General features: G+C 43.9%; 1 protein-coding gene across 1 annotated transcript in view; it reads right to left on the bottom strand.

Moving 5' to 3' along the window:
- The window catches only part of PLA2R1 (phospholipase A2 receptor 1), a 220,083-nt gene that overhangs the window by 119,166 nt on the left and 84,527 nt on the right, over nucleotides 1-16,390 (bottom strand). Inside the window, 3 exon segments of the mRNA XM_030210858.1 lie at nucleotides 4,406-4,490; nucleotides 8,798-8,943; nucleotides 14,374-14,582. Coding sequence (XP_030066718.1) covers nucleotides 4,406-4,490; nucleotides 8,798-8,943; nucleotides 14,374-14,582 — 440 coding nt within the window.

Here is a 16,390-nt window from a genome sequence, read left to right as displayed (position 1 = left end):
TTTTGGTTTCAGCCAAAAGCTTTCAGAAAGTTCTGGTCGGCCTCTAGATAACATATGTGCTTATATACCTCCACATGTCATAGACACAGTAATAAAAATAATTAGCTCGGTATTCAAAAGGTTAAGTACAGGTTCAGCATAGCGCAACTGCTTTCTTTATTTAAAATATCAGGTAGTATTATACACACAATGCAGTACATTATTCTGTAACTTTGTACCCCTATTTTGAAGTCAACAGTTGAACTTACACTATATGATGTACTCACTGGCCTTGTCCCTTCTATCAACTGTTTTTCAATTAGAGGTATATAATTAAACTAACTTCATTCATTTTCATCCAAATAAATTGAAGGAAAATTAAACTAAAAAGGACTAGGATAACTGCAGAGAACCAGTTAGATGTTAAAATGTTCTTATTAAACCTAGATGTTAAGCAAATATAGTGCTTATTATAAATTATAGAGTGGCCCTTTTACTAAAGCTTAGCATGAGCTAATGGACATTAACATGTGCTAATTACCAGAAGGCCCACAGGAATAAAATAGGACACACAGGGGTCATTTTACAATGGTGTGCTGAAAAATGGCTTACGGTAGTATAGGCGCTGGTTTTTGGCGCGCGACAATCCATTTTTTAGTGTGCCTGTAAAAAAGGCCTTTTTATATTTTTTGCCGAAAATGGACGTGTGGCAAAATGAAAATTGCTGCGCATCCATTTTGGGTCTGAGACCTTACTGCCAGCCACTGACCTAGTGGTAAAGACTCATGCAGTAACCGAGCGGTAGTAACCTTTGCGCGCCAAATGCCACTTGGTGCACATCCGTTAGGTGCGCCCAAAAATAAAAAATATTTTTTGGACATGCACCAAAAATGAAATTACCGCAAGAGCCACAAGGTAGTCGGGTGGAAACTCCATTTTGGCAGGCTTTGAGTGCGCATAGACACTTACACGGCTTATTAAAAGGACCCCACAGTTTTTAGCGCATGCCAATGTCTGTTAGAATGCACTAAGCTTTAGTAAAAGGGTCCCATTGTGTCTAAATGTAAAGAATGTTATTGTAGTAGTACAATTTGAATATTACTATTTCAATAAATAAATACTTCAAAATATTACAGTTAAATATTTAATTCATCTGAATGCTTACAGTTTTTTTCTTAACAGCTTTCACCTTTTAACTCAGAAACTACAAGACATCATCATTGTAACCTTGGACTTCAACACGTTTAGATAATTATTACTGTAATTTGTTTTCCTGTCTACTCAATTGTTCAAATAACGAACAGCAATTATATTATTTTGTTTCCATAAGAACCAGTTCCTTTTTTCCAATTCTATTTTTCAGGTTCCTGTACATTGAGAATTAAGAATTCTGCTTAGTATGTGTATGTTTATGTACTAATTTTCTCAGTCACTTATCCCTATATTTTTTTTCTGCCTTGTAAAGGGGTTTCTTCCTCTTTCTTCCTCAGTTCTTGAAATCTGTTCTTCTAGCTTGGATTCCTGCTTCCTAACTTCAAAAGCTCAACAAAAAACCCCAACTACTTAAGGACCCTGTTTACTAAGCTGCGCTGTAGGCGTGCTAACTTTTTAGCACGTGCTAAAATGTTTGAGCGTCTATGGCGCAGCTTAGTAAACAGGGCCTTACGTGTGTAGGTGCTTTACTAAGGGCCCTGTTTACTAAGGCGCATTAACATTTTTAACGTACCTACAATTAGATCATTGCTAACCATGTAGGTGCTTATAGGGATATTGTATGCATGTACAAGGTTAACACGCGTTAAAAATGCTAACACGCCTATAATACGACTTAGTAAACAGGGCTCTAAATATGCCTATTTGATGGTATTTATTTTAGTGTAAACAGTTTTTATTGAACATATGAACATACCAGCAACTATGAAACAGAGACGGAGTTCAATTTTACATAGGAAAATTCCCGTCCCCTACTCCCCTTCCCCCATTCCTCCATAACATAACAATAAAATTTATATTCCACCATATAACTTCCAGTTCAATGCAAATGACATTAAAGAGACTGGTCATTTCCAGAATATACATAAACGAATAATATAAAACAGACCTTTTACACCGTATAAATCAGGTATGATTCAATACAAATTTCTTAAATAAATAGGTTTTTATCTGTTTCCAGAACTCTCTATCATAGAAGATAATGTGCTTTAGACAGATTTGACCAAGCAAGTTGCCCGATATCTAGAAGTTTAGTCCTTTTCTTTGAGTACTGTATTGATGGATAAGCAAATACAGCTAATGATCTAGTAATCCTAGATTTCTGTAACACAACAAAGTGGTGCATGAGATATGAAGGGGCAAGACTGTATAAAATCTTATACAGGAAACAGTAAAATTTAAACCATAATCTGGCCTGTATAGGAAGCCAGTGTAATTTTCTATAATATTGAGAAACTGAATCATATTTTGTTGAATCTCCATGATCTCCACACTATGCATTTTGAACAAGTGCCACAATGCATCCACCCAGTTACTCAGCTCTGTAATTTCTATTTAAAAGTCAGTAATTCATTCACACAGTACAGCTATCAGTCCGTGTATACCTCCTTTCAGCTCTGGCATCCACAAACACAAGTTCTATTCCATCCCCATCTTGCACATCCTTGCTCTCTTGGCCCACAGCTATCTACCATCTTAGGAGGTGCAGCCCTCTGGATAGGGTTACCATATTTGCTGCTACAAAAAAGAGGACACAAAATAAAATTCAGCCCCACCCCCGCCATGCACCTATGCCGCACAGTCACTACACCTTGACCCCCCCCCCCCCCCCAAAGAAAGCCAGATTTTACAAACAATGAAAATACTGGTAAAGAAACAAACGTATTTTCTTCCATACTCTGCTAAATATAAAATGAAAAGATGTACATTTCTCAGCATTTCATGAGCATGTCCCCCTTTCTTTTCCCTCTTGTCCATGAGCAGCATATCCTCCTCTCCTCTTCTCTCCATCCCCTTCTATGTATTTTCCTCTTTCCTTCCCTCCCTCCCCCCCCATGTATGCCTCCCTCCCCAATCTTTTTTCCAGCCTCCCTCTGTACACTTTTTTTTTTCTTACAGATTCCTCCGTCCCTCCACCCACGACTTCAGCCACATCCCCTCCCCTACCTTATCGTGCCCTGGTGGTCTAGTAGCTTCTTCGGGGCAGGAAAGAACCCCCCTCTTTCCTGCCTGGTGCTGCTGCCGACCTGCTTACTGCTGGTGCTGCTTCAAAATGGCTGTGACCTCGCAAGACTTCTGCCAAGGCCACCACTTGAAATGTTGGCAGACATTTTGAAATGGTGCTGGTAGCGAGTGGTCAGCGGCAGCAACAGGCTGGAAAGTGAGGTTCTTTCCTGCCCCGAAGAGGCCACTAGATCACCAGAGCACATCAAGGTACGTAAGGGGAGGGATGTTTGACCACGGAAATACAAATCCTGGAGACAATATCTTAAAAACTTCTTTATTGATGAAAAGACTCTAAAAGCTTCTTTATTTGATGAAAAGACTCGACACAACTGTTGTGTTTCGGCCTACAGGCCTGCATCAGGAGTCTACCGCTATGTCGTAACGGGTATGAATCTGAAGTGCCTGAAACATGATTTGGTCCGTGTGGCGAACCAAACGTGATTTGATTGGCTCCTAGTGACCCGCTACGGACAAGCTCACCACAGAAGGCCTTTTTCAAGACAACTTTTGCATACAGCCAATCAAATCACATTTGGTTCGCCACACGGACCAAATCGTGTTTCAGGCACTTCAGATTCATACCCGTTACGACATAGCGGTAGACTCCTGATGCAGGCCTGTAGGCCGAAACACAACAGTTGTGTCGAGTCTTTTCATCAAATAAAGAAGCTTTTAGAGTCTTTTCATCGATAAAGAAGTTTTTAAGATATTGTCTCCAGGATTTGTATTTCTGTGGTCAAACATCCCACTTTTTACCTGCATTTGTGTTTTCCAGTGGGGCGTTCCAGTTCTCCGCTTGATTGCGGATTTTTCTGAACGTAAGGGGAGGGTACACTGAGGCCCGCCCACCCGCAAGCAAGCCAGCCTGCCCACAAGCCCAGACAAATGGGCAGGCTGGAAAAACCGAATGTCCCTGAACTGCTAGCAGTTGAACCACTCCATCAGCAATGCCACTTCATTACCAAACTCCAACTTTTGCTTTATTTAAGTCAAATTATACCCTGCATTTCATTTGCTCTATAATGTATTTAGGACACATTTCAAATATGTATTAAGATGCTCGTAACTGGTTTTTTAGACCAGCCCGAGCCCAGTTTCTATATTCAATTACATGCTATATTCAGACTGAATGCCTTTAGTTGCCTGCCCTTCCTAGTATTCATATATTTGAATCAAATTACTTGAACTAACAGAAAACAGGGCTTACCGGTGTCCCATCTGACCACTCCCATGATCCAATAGACTGAGGATTTCTTCTGTTAAATCCAATCCAAAAACGCCTTATTTCATCTCTACAATGAGAAAAGATATCAAGGTGGAAGTTTCTATACATTTTTACACTAATTTATACTACAGAGTTCTAAAAAACTGCATAGGTCTTGAAAAAAATGGATTTATTGTTGGCTGTGAAACCTTTGATTACGTGCGTAGTGTGTATGCATGCTTTTGCGAACATACAGATCCCATCTTCAAATGCAACATCTGAAGAAGAGAACTATATAGTTTCATAAACTCCTATACTACAAATATAATTAAATTATTCTTATATTGGTCCAAGAAGGGGGGAAGTGGAGGGGGATGGAAGCGATGGTGATGGAGGGGCAGGTGAAAAGGGGAGGGAATTGGAAGGTGGACAAGGTGCTGTTGCAGTTTGAAGAGGGGATGGGTACCAGAAGTAAAATTAAGGTGTTTAGGCTGGGAGACGTTCCAAAAGGAGAAGCTACAAAGAGATGTCCCAGGATGACAGGGGCCAATTATGAGCATGGGATGGTAACTTAGCAACACTGATGTGGCAGGTATGTATGCTCCAGTAAAAAGAAGAAATTGTTTATTTTGTTTAAAATGTTAAAAGTAAATATTATATTCTGCCAAGAAAACACACTTCACTAAGCAAGAGCATTAAAAATTGAGAAGGAAATGGGCAGGCCAATGTGGGGGTTTCCTCTTATAGGGGCCCTTTTACCAAAAGGGTTGCTGTGTGGCAACCTGGTACTACCAGTGGCCCAACACGGCCTCTGGCGGTAGTTCCACCTCAAGCGCATGCCATATCCGGCACAACAAGAAATATCTGAATAATTTTTATTGCAGCACTAACCCAGTGGTAATCGCTGCCTGGTGGGTTACTGCGGGAGACGTTACCGCCACGGTAAGTGCTCCCCACTGCATGGCCATGCGGTAAGAGTAATCTTACCGCATGGCCATTTTTTAAGGGGCTTTTTACCCAGTGCAGGAGAAATGGCCCTGGTGTGCGAGAAAAACAGCCCCCGCCACTACCACAGGGTCCTATTTACTGCAGCTTGGTAAAAGGACCCCATAATAGTAGATGATGTGGGGTGGCCATATTGATCTATAGGCAATTATCCTTTGAATTAAAGACCCAGGTAGGAAGACGAAGAGAGATGGCTGGGAATCTATATGGGCAAAAGGTTTTGTTAGGGAACATATATGCTCATAACATTTATTTGGAAGTGTTTTTCCAAATGATTTTTATTTATGTGGATTTGATATACTGCTCTACAACCATATCATTAGAGTGGTTTACATAAAAAGGGATACATAGCAGATAAACAAATTCAGCAAACAGAGCAGGACAGACCAGTGGCGTTCCTAGGGTGGCTGAAACTCGGGGCGGATCGCCGATGCCCCCCCCCTCGGGGTGCAGCGCCCCCCCCCACCCCCGGCGAAAGGACACCCCCCGGGTGCAGTGCAACCCTCCCCCCCTTGGCGAAGGGCCACCCCCCCCTGGCGAAGGGATACCCCCCCCCCCCGGGTGCATTTTTACCTGCTGGGGGGGGGTGACGCGCGCCTGTCTGCTTCGCTCATTCCATGCACCCTCTGCCCTGGAACAGGAAGTAACCTGTTCCGGGGCAGAGGGAGCACGGAATGAGCGGCGGAGCAGACAGGTGCGCGGCACCCCCCAGCGGCGTGCACCCGGGGCGGACCGCCCCACTGCCCCCCCCCCCTTGGTATGCCACTGGGACAGACAAAATGAGCAGGAATAAAATAGGACAACAAAATAAAATCCAGTAGACTAACAGTTAATTTAAAACAAAGGGGATGACGGGCTGAGACAGACAAAATAGGTTATGTGCCAGCTATAAAACCCAGTCAAGATACAAGGTTAAGGGAGATCAGAGGCCTTATTAACAAACAGGTTTTTACCCCTATTTAAGATTTCTTGTATGAGGTTTCCTGTCACAAATCAAGGGACAGCAAATTCTAAAGTGAGGGTGCCAGATAACTAAAACCTGAATGCCTAGGGACATCTAATGGCAGTGGCGGAATAATTATGAGTGTCTCTCTGATAACCTTGAAATGGATCTACGAGATGGACAATATGGTTTCAAACTAGAGTGCAGATAAAGATGGATGTCCGGAATAGAAAACCGGTTAATGGACCGGAGTGAAGGGGGCAGGAACTGGACATGGTTTCCCCTGGATGTGTTGTTCAGCCTGATGAAGAAATTGAAATACGGTTCCATATTGGAGAACAAGTAAGAGCTATTTAGGTTTTTTTGAAACATCACGTGGAAGAGGATTGTCGAGATGACATAATAAGATTATTGTCTTCAGGAGTGGACATTTATGCTTGTGGCCTTCGTGAGGACGAGAATCGTGTGAACATCAGTCGAGAGTGGATTGTTTTCATCATTGAATACATAGTGACGAGTAGTTATTGTTGATATAAATACATGTCAGCAAGAGATCACCGTAGTTTTTGAACAACACATAAAGGACAACATATTTAAATGTTTCTTGGAAAGACTTTTTGAGTTCAAGGAGCTGATGAACTGATGAACCTTGAAAACATTGTAAAAGAACAATGGGTGAAACCACTTCATGTTAACTATTGAAATGAGAATTGAAATTATTGAAATTTAGCTACAATGGTCCCATGAAGCACAAGTTGTGATCAGTTAAACAAAGTGAAATGCTATGTGATTAAGTAGGGTGTATGAATGATGGTGAATGAATGGTGTTAAGGCATGTATTGTATTTAATTATAGTATAATAAAGTTGAATATTTGATATAATTATAATTGAAACACTGGAGAGTGATTAATACAGTTTGAATAGGACAAGCTCTGGTGTTAATAATAGTGTCCCCTAACTAAGGGTATTATATTTATCTTACAAGGAAAAGGACCTCAAACCTTGCCTTCTTTGTGACACACACTTTCAGCATAGGCTGTATCCATAATCATAGGTCCAAAAACCTCCTTTTTTCTGTAAAAATCATGATGCCAGTGCTTGAGCATCCCCAATATTGAACAAATTCCTCGACTGTTTTCAGGGAGAGGTAATTTCTGTTGGGTTAAGCACCCCCAACAATTTTGAAATGTTGGCTCTTATGGTTAGTGCAGTGGGCTATGAACCCGGGTTCAGTTGCCACTGCAGCTTCCTATAACTCTGGGCAAGTCACTCAATCCTCCATTGTCCCAGGAACAAAAACTTAGATTGTGAGCCCAGTAGGGAAAGAGAATGTACCTGCATATAATAAATGTAAAACCACTTTTCGAAAAAAAAAAAAAATATATATATATATACAGACGTTTTCCTTTTTCGAAAATGACCTTCTTTCCTATTCGGATTTTGGACGTTTTGTGCTAATACATCCAAAATCAGATTTAGATGTAATATCAAAAATGCCCCTCCATGTTGCTTCTTTTTGTTAACCTCTATACCCATGCATTCAGGTAGACAAGCTAATCAATTCTGTCATATACTATGATCATGTTAACCCCTCTTCATTGATAATTACTAGCTGCCTTGTACCTACAGTACACAGTAATATTGCAGATATTATGTCTGGTTCATAAAGTCCTGAACCATATGCTACCATATGAACTTATAACTCAATTATTGACAACAGGTATATATACTATTTATACTGGATACAATAAAATATATCATCAAAACGTCTTTATATCCAGTTAAAGTTCATCCACCATCCTTTCATTCAAGTATAAAGCAATTTCCAAGTTTTCCAGTTCCTAATATATGAAAATCTGTACTTATTAGTAATCTCTTATAAAGTGACCTCAGTGACGCTCACCATCCACCATCCTCACAGGAATTACGTGGCGGTATCATAAGCATCAATCATCTTCACCGGTACACTTTTCTCACAATGTTTTCAATATCAAAAGACTCTTTCAATAATTATTCATTTAGTTACTTATCTTTTTAAGACTTTAATTAGTCAGACCCAGGGGTTCAAATGTCCCACACGTTTCGCTCGCTACACGAGCTTCCTCAAGGACAACCCCCTATGATCTTTATCAGTGCCAGCTCTGCAAACTTTTCTTAACTAATAACAAACAAAATATACAATCAATACAATTTACTAGACTGCCTCTTGAGCTGTTCAGTCAACCAACAATAAAAAAAACCAAACCAAACCAAAACAACAAATTAACATGTGGTGATGCTGAACTAGAAAAGTGCTACTGTGTTACCACACAATAAAACATATTAATGTACATTATTTACTGCTTGACCTTGTCCCACTTTATGCAATGGGACTATTTCCTAATAATGGAATTAGTGCATGGCTGTAGCCCATAGCATCAGCAATCTTTCTCTCCATCTAGCTTACCGATGAAACATTGTGGTTAAGAGCTTACTCAGAAACATTTCTTCATAAATATGGGAAAAGCTTGCTAGATGTGCTCCAAAGTCCTGGCATAGCATCTCTGCCTCCTCCCATGTCCTGGTCATCAGTACCTTCTCATGGTGAAAGACCTGCAAAGCAGAAAGGGCAATGAAGGTCCCTAAGTTAGGGAAAAGGAGGATAGACTCAGGCATAGGTGCCGACTCCGTGGGTGCTGTGGGTGCTCGAGCACCCCCAATATTTTAACCCGCTGTTGGTTCTGGTTTCGGTTCCAACCCCAGCCAGCCTGACTTGCCCGCTCTCTTCTCCCTCAACAGTCCTCTGTCCTCACCTTCCTGCTGCCCAGAATTTAAAACTCATTTTACCTCGCTCGGTCCTGGCAGAAGTGAAAGGCGAGCAGGCTCAGCTTTAGCCTTCCCTTCTCTCTCAGCTCTGGTCCTGCCCTCATTTCCTGTTTCCGCAAGGGCGGGACCAGAGCTGAGAGAGAGAAGGGAAGGCTGAAGCCAAGCCTCCTCGCCTTTCACTGCTGTCAGGACCGAGTGATGTAAGATGAGTTTTAAATTCTGGGCGGAAGGAAGACGAGGATGGAGGACTGTTGTGGGAGAAGAGGTCGGGCTGGGGTTGGGACTGGCACTCGAAGGAGAGGGGGGGACTGGCACTCGGAGGAGAGGGGGGGACTGACACTCGGAGGAGAGGGGGGCCTGGAACTCGGAGAAGAGGGGGGCTGAAAAGGGGCAGGTGGTGTTTGGGGCGAGTTACTGGACATGGAGGGGAGGGGAGAGAGGAGAAATAGGTGGACATGGAGGGGAGGGGAGAGAGGAGAAATCGCTGGACATGGAGGGGAGGGCAGGGGAGAGATGAGACTAGTTGGACATGGATGGAGGGAGGGGAGGGCAGGGGAGAGAGGAGAATTTGCTGGACATGGATGAGAGGGGATGGTAGGGGAGAGAGGAGAATTGCTGGATATGAATGGAGGAGAGGGCAGGGGAGAGAGGAGAATTGCTGGATATGAATGGAGGGGGGGGGAGAGAGGAGGAGAGGAGGGGGAGGGGGATGGGGAGGGAGAAGGGGAGAGGGGGAAATGCACCCCCAATCATTTTGAAAAGTTGGCTCCCATGGACTCAGGCAGCAGGGATAGGGACAGAGTCAAGGAAACAGCAAGTAAAATATAGCACTTGTTTTTATCTACTACTTATTTATTTATTAGAACATTTATAACCCAATTTCCTAGCCTCTCTCAGAGCTGCCCAAGACAGTGTCCAGCTAGATTTGCTTAGGCAATTTATCCCATGGGATCACAACTATAAATCTTCTGACTGACTCATGAGTTCTCTACATCCTTAAACTTAATATAGCTCACTGGATCAACTAACATCCAGACTCATACCACAATAACTTGTCCTTCAGATAGTGCGGCCAAATATATTACAGGTCAAAATCAGGCTCTTGAACAGAACCCTCTGTTTTAATGGCAACCAATTCAACCGATATAACAATGGGGGAGCTGGAGTCCATCTACATTTCCCCCAAATCACTCCAGTGGCTGCATTTTGGAGCACTTGAAGCCTAGGCAACAGCCTCTCATTGACCATTACAGTAGCCCAAATGGGCTACCAGCAGAGCCTGTACAATCAAACTAAAAAGGGAATTGTGAGACTGAAAGATTCTGCGAACCGCTATGTAGATAATGATGAAGAAAAAAAAGCAAATTTGCTAAATAGATACTTTTGTTCTGTTTTCACAGAAGAAAATCCTGGAGAAGGACCACGATTGACTGGCAAAAGTACATATGAGAATGGAGTGGATATAGCACCATTCACGGAAGAGAGTGTGTATGAACAACTTGAAAATCTAAAGGTGGACAAAGCCATGGGACTGGACGGAATCCACCCCAGGATATTGAGGGAGCTCAGAGAGGTTCTCGCGGGTCCTCTTAAATATTTGTTTAATAAATCCTTGGAGACGGGGGAGGTTCCGTGGGATTGGAGAACAGCGGATGTAGTCCCTCTTCACAAAAGTGGTGATAGGGAAGAAGCTGGAAACTACAGGCCGGTAAGCCTCACATGCTGAAGGAAAGGATAGTGAATTTACTGGAAGCCAATAAGTTGCAAGATCCGAGACAACATGGTTTTACCAAAGGTAAATCGTGCCAAACGAATCTCATTAAATTCTTTGACTGGGTGACCGGAGAATTGAATCATGGACGTGCTATAGACGTAATCTGCTTAGATTTCAGCAAAGCTTTTGACATGGTTCCCCACAGGAGGCTCTTGAATAAACTTGACAGGCTGAAGATAGGACCCCATGTGGTGAACTGGATTAGGAACTGGTTGATGGACAGACGCCGGAGGGTGGTGGTTAATGGAATTCACTCAGATGAGGGAAAGGTGAGCAGTGCCTCAGGGATTGGTGCTGGGGCCGATTCTGTTCAATATATTTGTGAGTGACATTGCCGAAGGGTTAGAAGGTAAAATTTGCCTTTTTTGTTACATTTGTACCCCGCGCTTTCCCACTCATGGCAGGCTCAATGCGGCTTACATAGGGCAATGGAGGGTTAAGTGACTTGCCCAGAGTCACAAGGAGCTGCCTGTGCCTGAAGTGGGAATCGAACTCAGTTCCTCAGTTCTCCAGGACCAAAGTCCACCACCCTAACCACTAGGCCACTCCTCAGCTCCTGATACGGATGATAGTAAGATTTGTAACTGTCACGGTTGTGCCCATGTTTCGTGCTCTCCTTCCTCTTGCCACCTGGTGGCCAGACCTGGTAGCTGCAATGGACTGTCTGGTTATTGTCACCCGTTCCAGATTTCAGCCCAGTCCGGTCTGGATCTTCTGGGCTGCCAGACTTGCTTGCTTGGATTGAACCTACACAGCACCCGTAGTTGCCTGGTGATTGCTGCAGCTGAGCCTCAGCTGCTGCAGGGCTTATTAGTCAGTTGGAAATTCTCTGCCTTTGCATCGCCTTACGCCCTGGTTTGTTGGTGCTTGCTGCACTTCTGTTTAGTTTGGGTTCTTGCTTGTAATTCTTGTCTGTTTTCAGTTAGTCTGTGTGTAGTTAGATTAGGTTGTGGTTTGTTTTCTAGTCGTCTCTGGGTTATAGTTTTGTGTTTAGTCCTTGTCTGCTTGTGTCTTAGTGGCTGCTCTGCAGCTTTCAGTTCTGTGTCTTGTTATTCAGTAGTTTGTGCCCTGTTTTAGTGGCTGCTTGCAGCTTTCAGTCCTGTCCTTTAGCTGTTCCTTTTCCTGCCTTGCTGCCCCTGTATTTTCCTTTCCCCTCTGACCCTCGGTCCCTGTTCTGCCCAGTCCTATAAGCCCTACCGGCCGCCTGCAGCCAGGGGCTCAACTCTTGGTGAAAGGTGGCCATGTGCAGGTGAAACCTAACTGTTTGTCAGAGTTCTGCCCTGTCTCTGGTGTAGGGTGGTTTTGCCTGCAGCTGCCGCTCCTCAGCAGTGGCCCAAGGGCTCAAAAACCTAGTTCCTGTTTTGAAAATGTGTCAGTAACAGAGCGGACACCCAGGAGGGAGTGGAAAACATGAAAAGGATCTGCAGAAGCTAGAAGAATGGTCTAAGGTTTGGCAATTAAAATTCAATGTGAAGAAATGCAAAGTGATGCACTTAGGGAGTAGAAATCCACGGGAGTCGTATGTGTTAGGTGGTGAGAGTCTGATACGTACGGACGGGGAGAGGGATCTTGGGGTGATAGTATCTGAGGATCTGAAGGCGACAAAACAGTGTGACAAGGTGGTGGCCTGCTAGGCTGTATAGAGAGAGGTGTGACCAGCAAAAGAAAGGAGGTGTTGATACCCCTGTATAAGTCGTCGGTGAGGCCCCACCTGGAGTATTGTGTTCAGTTTTGGAGGCCATATCTTGCTAAGGATGTAAAAGGAATTGAAGCGGTGCAAAGAAAAGCTACAAAAATGGTATGGGATTTGTGTTACAAAACGTATGAGGAGAGACTTGCTGACCTGAACATGTATACCCTGGAGCACTTTTAGTGGGTGCAGTGCACTTCAGGCAGGTGGACCCAGGCCCATCCCCCCCTACCTGTTACACTTGTGGTGGTACTGTATATGTTGAGCCCTCCAACCCCCCCCCCCCCCAAAACCCACTGTAGGTGCCCCCCTTCACCCCTTAGGGCTATGGTAGTGGTGTACACTTGTGGGGAGTGGGTTTTGGGGGGGATTTGGAGGGGCTTAGCACACAAGGAAAGGGGAGGTATGCAACTGGGATCAATTTTTGAAGTCCACTGCAATGACCCCTAGGGTGCCCGGTTGGTGTCCTGGCATGTCAGGGGGACCAGTGCACTACAAATGCTGGCTCCTCCCACAACCAAAAGGCTTGCATTTCGCCGGGTTTCAGATGGCCAGGCTCGGTTTCCATTATGGCCAAAAACAGAACCCGGCCATCTCTAAACCCGGTGATCTCAACATTTGACCTAAATGTTGAGATGTAGCCAGCACCAACCATATTATCGAAGGAAAAGATGGCCGGCCATCTTTTTCGATAATAACGTTGGCTCCACTCCTTTAAGGCGCTGCCCGCATAGATGGCCGGCCATCTATTTGGCTGGCACTGTTTGATTATGCCCCTCTACGTTACTAAAAGAACTAAAGTCCAGACGCAGTTGAAGCCTCTGTAACACTCTAAATTAAAAAAAAAAAGTAGTCTTAACCAGATAAAAAAACCTGATCTTCCAAATCCAACCCGAGATCCCAAACCTTGCCTAGATCTCTTACCAAAGATAACAGATATCTGGTTAGTTGATGGACTAACTCAAACAAACCAAATCACATCTGTTTTGGTAGAATTCAGCAGGACATTGTTTGGCAACAACCAGTCCAACATATGCAAATAAAATACCTCATATCAAAGTACCCCTGCATAAATTAACCTGCATACTTTAAATGATTTGGCTGCAGGTGTGTTTGGGGGAGGATTTCAGCAGAGTCACAATCTATGTGTGCTGTCTATTAAATATTCATGTAAATGTACGAAAGTTTATTTCACCCACAATTTCTGCAGGATTTGTGATGGTATTTTCTAAGGACATAGAAGCATGCATTTATTTCAGTGTTTATATACTGCTTAGACCTAAGTGGTTTATAGCTTCACTTTACAGGTACTGGGTCTGTTCCTATTGGGCTCATAGTCTAGGTAGTAGATTGTACTACTGTTGTACCTGGGGCAACAGAGAATTAAGAGACTTGCTCAGGGTCACATGGAGCTGCAGAGGGAATTGAACCTGGTTGCCCAGGATCTCAACCCACAGCCATCCATTAGGCAGCAGTGGGAATCAAACCCAGTTCCCCAGGTCTGCAACCTGCTACACTAACCATTAGGCCACTCCTCCAATCTACATGTAAACAGACCCAAATTGGCTCCTACTTCACTTTCCCAACTAGGAACTTGTTATAGATTTACCCTCATTAATTTCAAAGAGAGTTTTTAAAGATAGATTTTATTCAGCTTCTTTTCAGTAAAAAGCTGTTCTAAAATACAGCTTACTGCACAGATTATGAATGAGAAAACTTGTACCCATAATCTTCTGCTTGTGTATTTGCTCACCTTATAGCAACTCATAAGATGAGACTCTGATTCCCATCCAAGAGGACAATACTCAGGAGTCTTGACTCTGGGACCAGTCAATGTTTTTTTTTCTGAGGATCGGAGTGCTTTTTTGCACAGCGACATTGCCCTGAAGTTTGCACAGTTTTTCACTTCCCAGCGCCCTGGAGGATTCCTACTTCGTATGGCAACACAGCCTCCAGCACGACCTGTGGCAGAGAAATAATCAGATGTAATCCATGTTCACAATGCTTCTTTTACACTATAATGTCAGAAAAGGAAAAGCTCAGTTGCAGATCTGATTACGGGGAGGGGGGGGGGGGGGGGGGGGGGGGGGGACGACGACGACAGATCCAGATCCATAGAACTGTGACAATGGTATGGTTTACAGAAAAAAGAAACAGGTTTGAAGATGATGCAGCCTCTCTCTACCTCATTGATTCAAGGCCAGATTTTAGATCACTAATTAACAGAAGTTGCAGGATTTCAAAATACAGCGTCATAAAAAGTAGTGTTGAGATAAAATAAGGTTGAAGGTGAAAGGGACAGACTCAGGAGTAACCTGAGGAAATATTTCTTCACAGAAAGGGTAGTGAATTCATGGAACAGCCTCCTGATGGAGGAGGTGGAGGCAAAAAGTGTATCTGAACTCAAAAAGCTTGGGACAGGTATGTGGAGCGGCATAATCAAAAGGGGTGTCCAAGGTTTCCTGAGGATGTCCTTGCAGGTCGTCCTGGCGAAGGTGCGGGGAAACCTGTATTATCAAAACAAGATGGACATCCATCTTTCGTTTCGATAATACGGTCGAGGACGCCCAAATCGCAAAATTTTAGGTCGACCTTAGAGATGGTTGCCGATAATGGAAACCAAGGACGCCCATCTCAGAAGAGCCAGCTTTCTTAGTGCACTGGTCCCCCTGACATGCCAAGACACCAACTGGGCACCCTAGGGGCACTGCAGTGGACTTCACAAATTGCTCCCAGGTGCATAGCTCCCTTACCTTGGTGCTGAGCCCCCCAAATCTCCCCCCCAAAAAAACCCACTACCCACAACTATACAACACTACCATAGCCCTAAGGGGTGAAGGGGGCAACTACATGTGGGTACAGTGGGTTTCTGGTGGGTTTTGAACGACTCACATTTACCACAAGTGTAACAGGTGGGGGGGGGGGGGGGGGGGGGGGGGGGGATGGGCCTGGGTCCGCCTGCCTGAAGTGCACTGCTCCCACTAAAACTTCTCCAGGGACCTGCATACACTGTCAGGGAGCTGGGTATGACATTTGAGGCTGGCAAAAAATATTTTTAAAGTTTTTTTTAGGGTGGGAGGGGGTTAGTAACCACTAGGGGAGTAAGGGGAGGTCATCCTCGATTCCCTCCGGTGGTCATCTGGTCAGTTCAGGCACCTTTTTGAGGCTTGTTCGTAAGAAAAAACTGACCAAGTAAAGTCGCCCAAGTGCTCGTCAGGGATGCCCTTCTTTTTTCCATTATTGGTCAAGGATGCCCATGTGTTAGGCACGCCCCAGTCCCGCCTTCGCTATGCTTCTGACACACCCCCATGAACTTTGGTCGTCCCTGCAACGGAAAGCAGTTGAGGACGCCCAAAATCAGCTTTCGATTTTGCCGATTTGGGCGACCCTGGGAGAAGGACGCCCATCTCCCGATTTGTGTCAAAAGATGGGTGCCCTTCTCTTTTGAAAATAAGCCTGATAGAATCTGTAAGGGAGAAGGAAGGGATAGCAGATGGCATGGATGGGCAGGCTGGATAGGCCATATGTCCCCTGATATTCAAAATCATTTAACTGGCCAGGAACACATAATAACATAAAATCATGAAAAAGAAAAGAACTCTATCAACAAAAGGGAAAGAAACAGGCAAATTAAGAGCAAACACTCTATGGGGAGGAAAAGGTAAATGCTGAAAGATAAAGTACTCACTGTCACTGAGTCCCAAAAGATTGGGGAAAAAATGAGTTTTTAATAGGGTTTTAAAGGTCTTAATGGAAGATCTGACAGAATG

This window comes from Microcaecilia unicolor, chromosome 7 (assembly GCF_901765095.1).
Source record: "Microcaecilia unicolor chromosome 7, aMicUni1.1, whole genome shotgun sequence".
NCBI classification, from domain to species: domain Eukaryota; kingdom Metazoa; phylum Chordata; class Amphibia; order Gymnophiona; family Siphonopidae; genus Microcaecilia; species Microcaecilia unicolor.
This window is presented reverse-complemented; position numbering and strand designations above follow the sequence as displayed.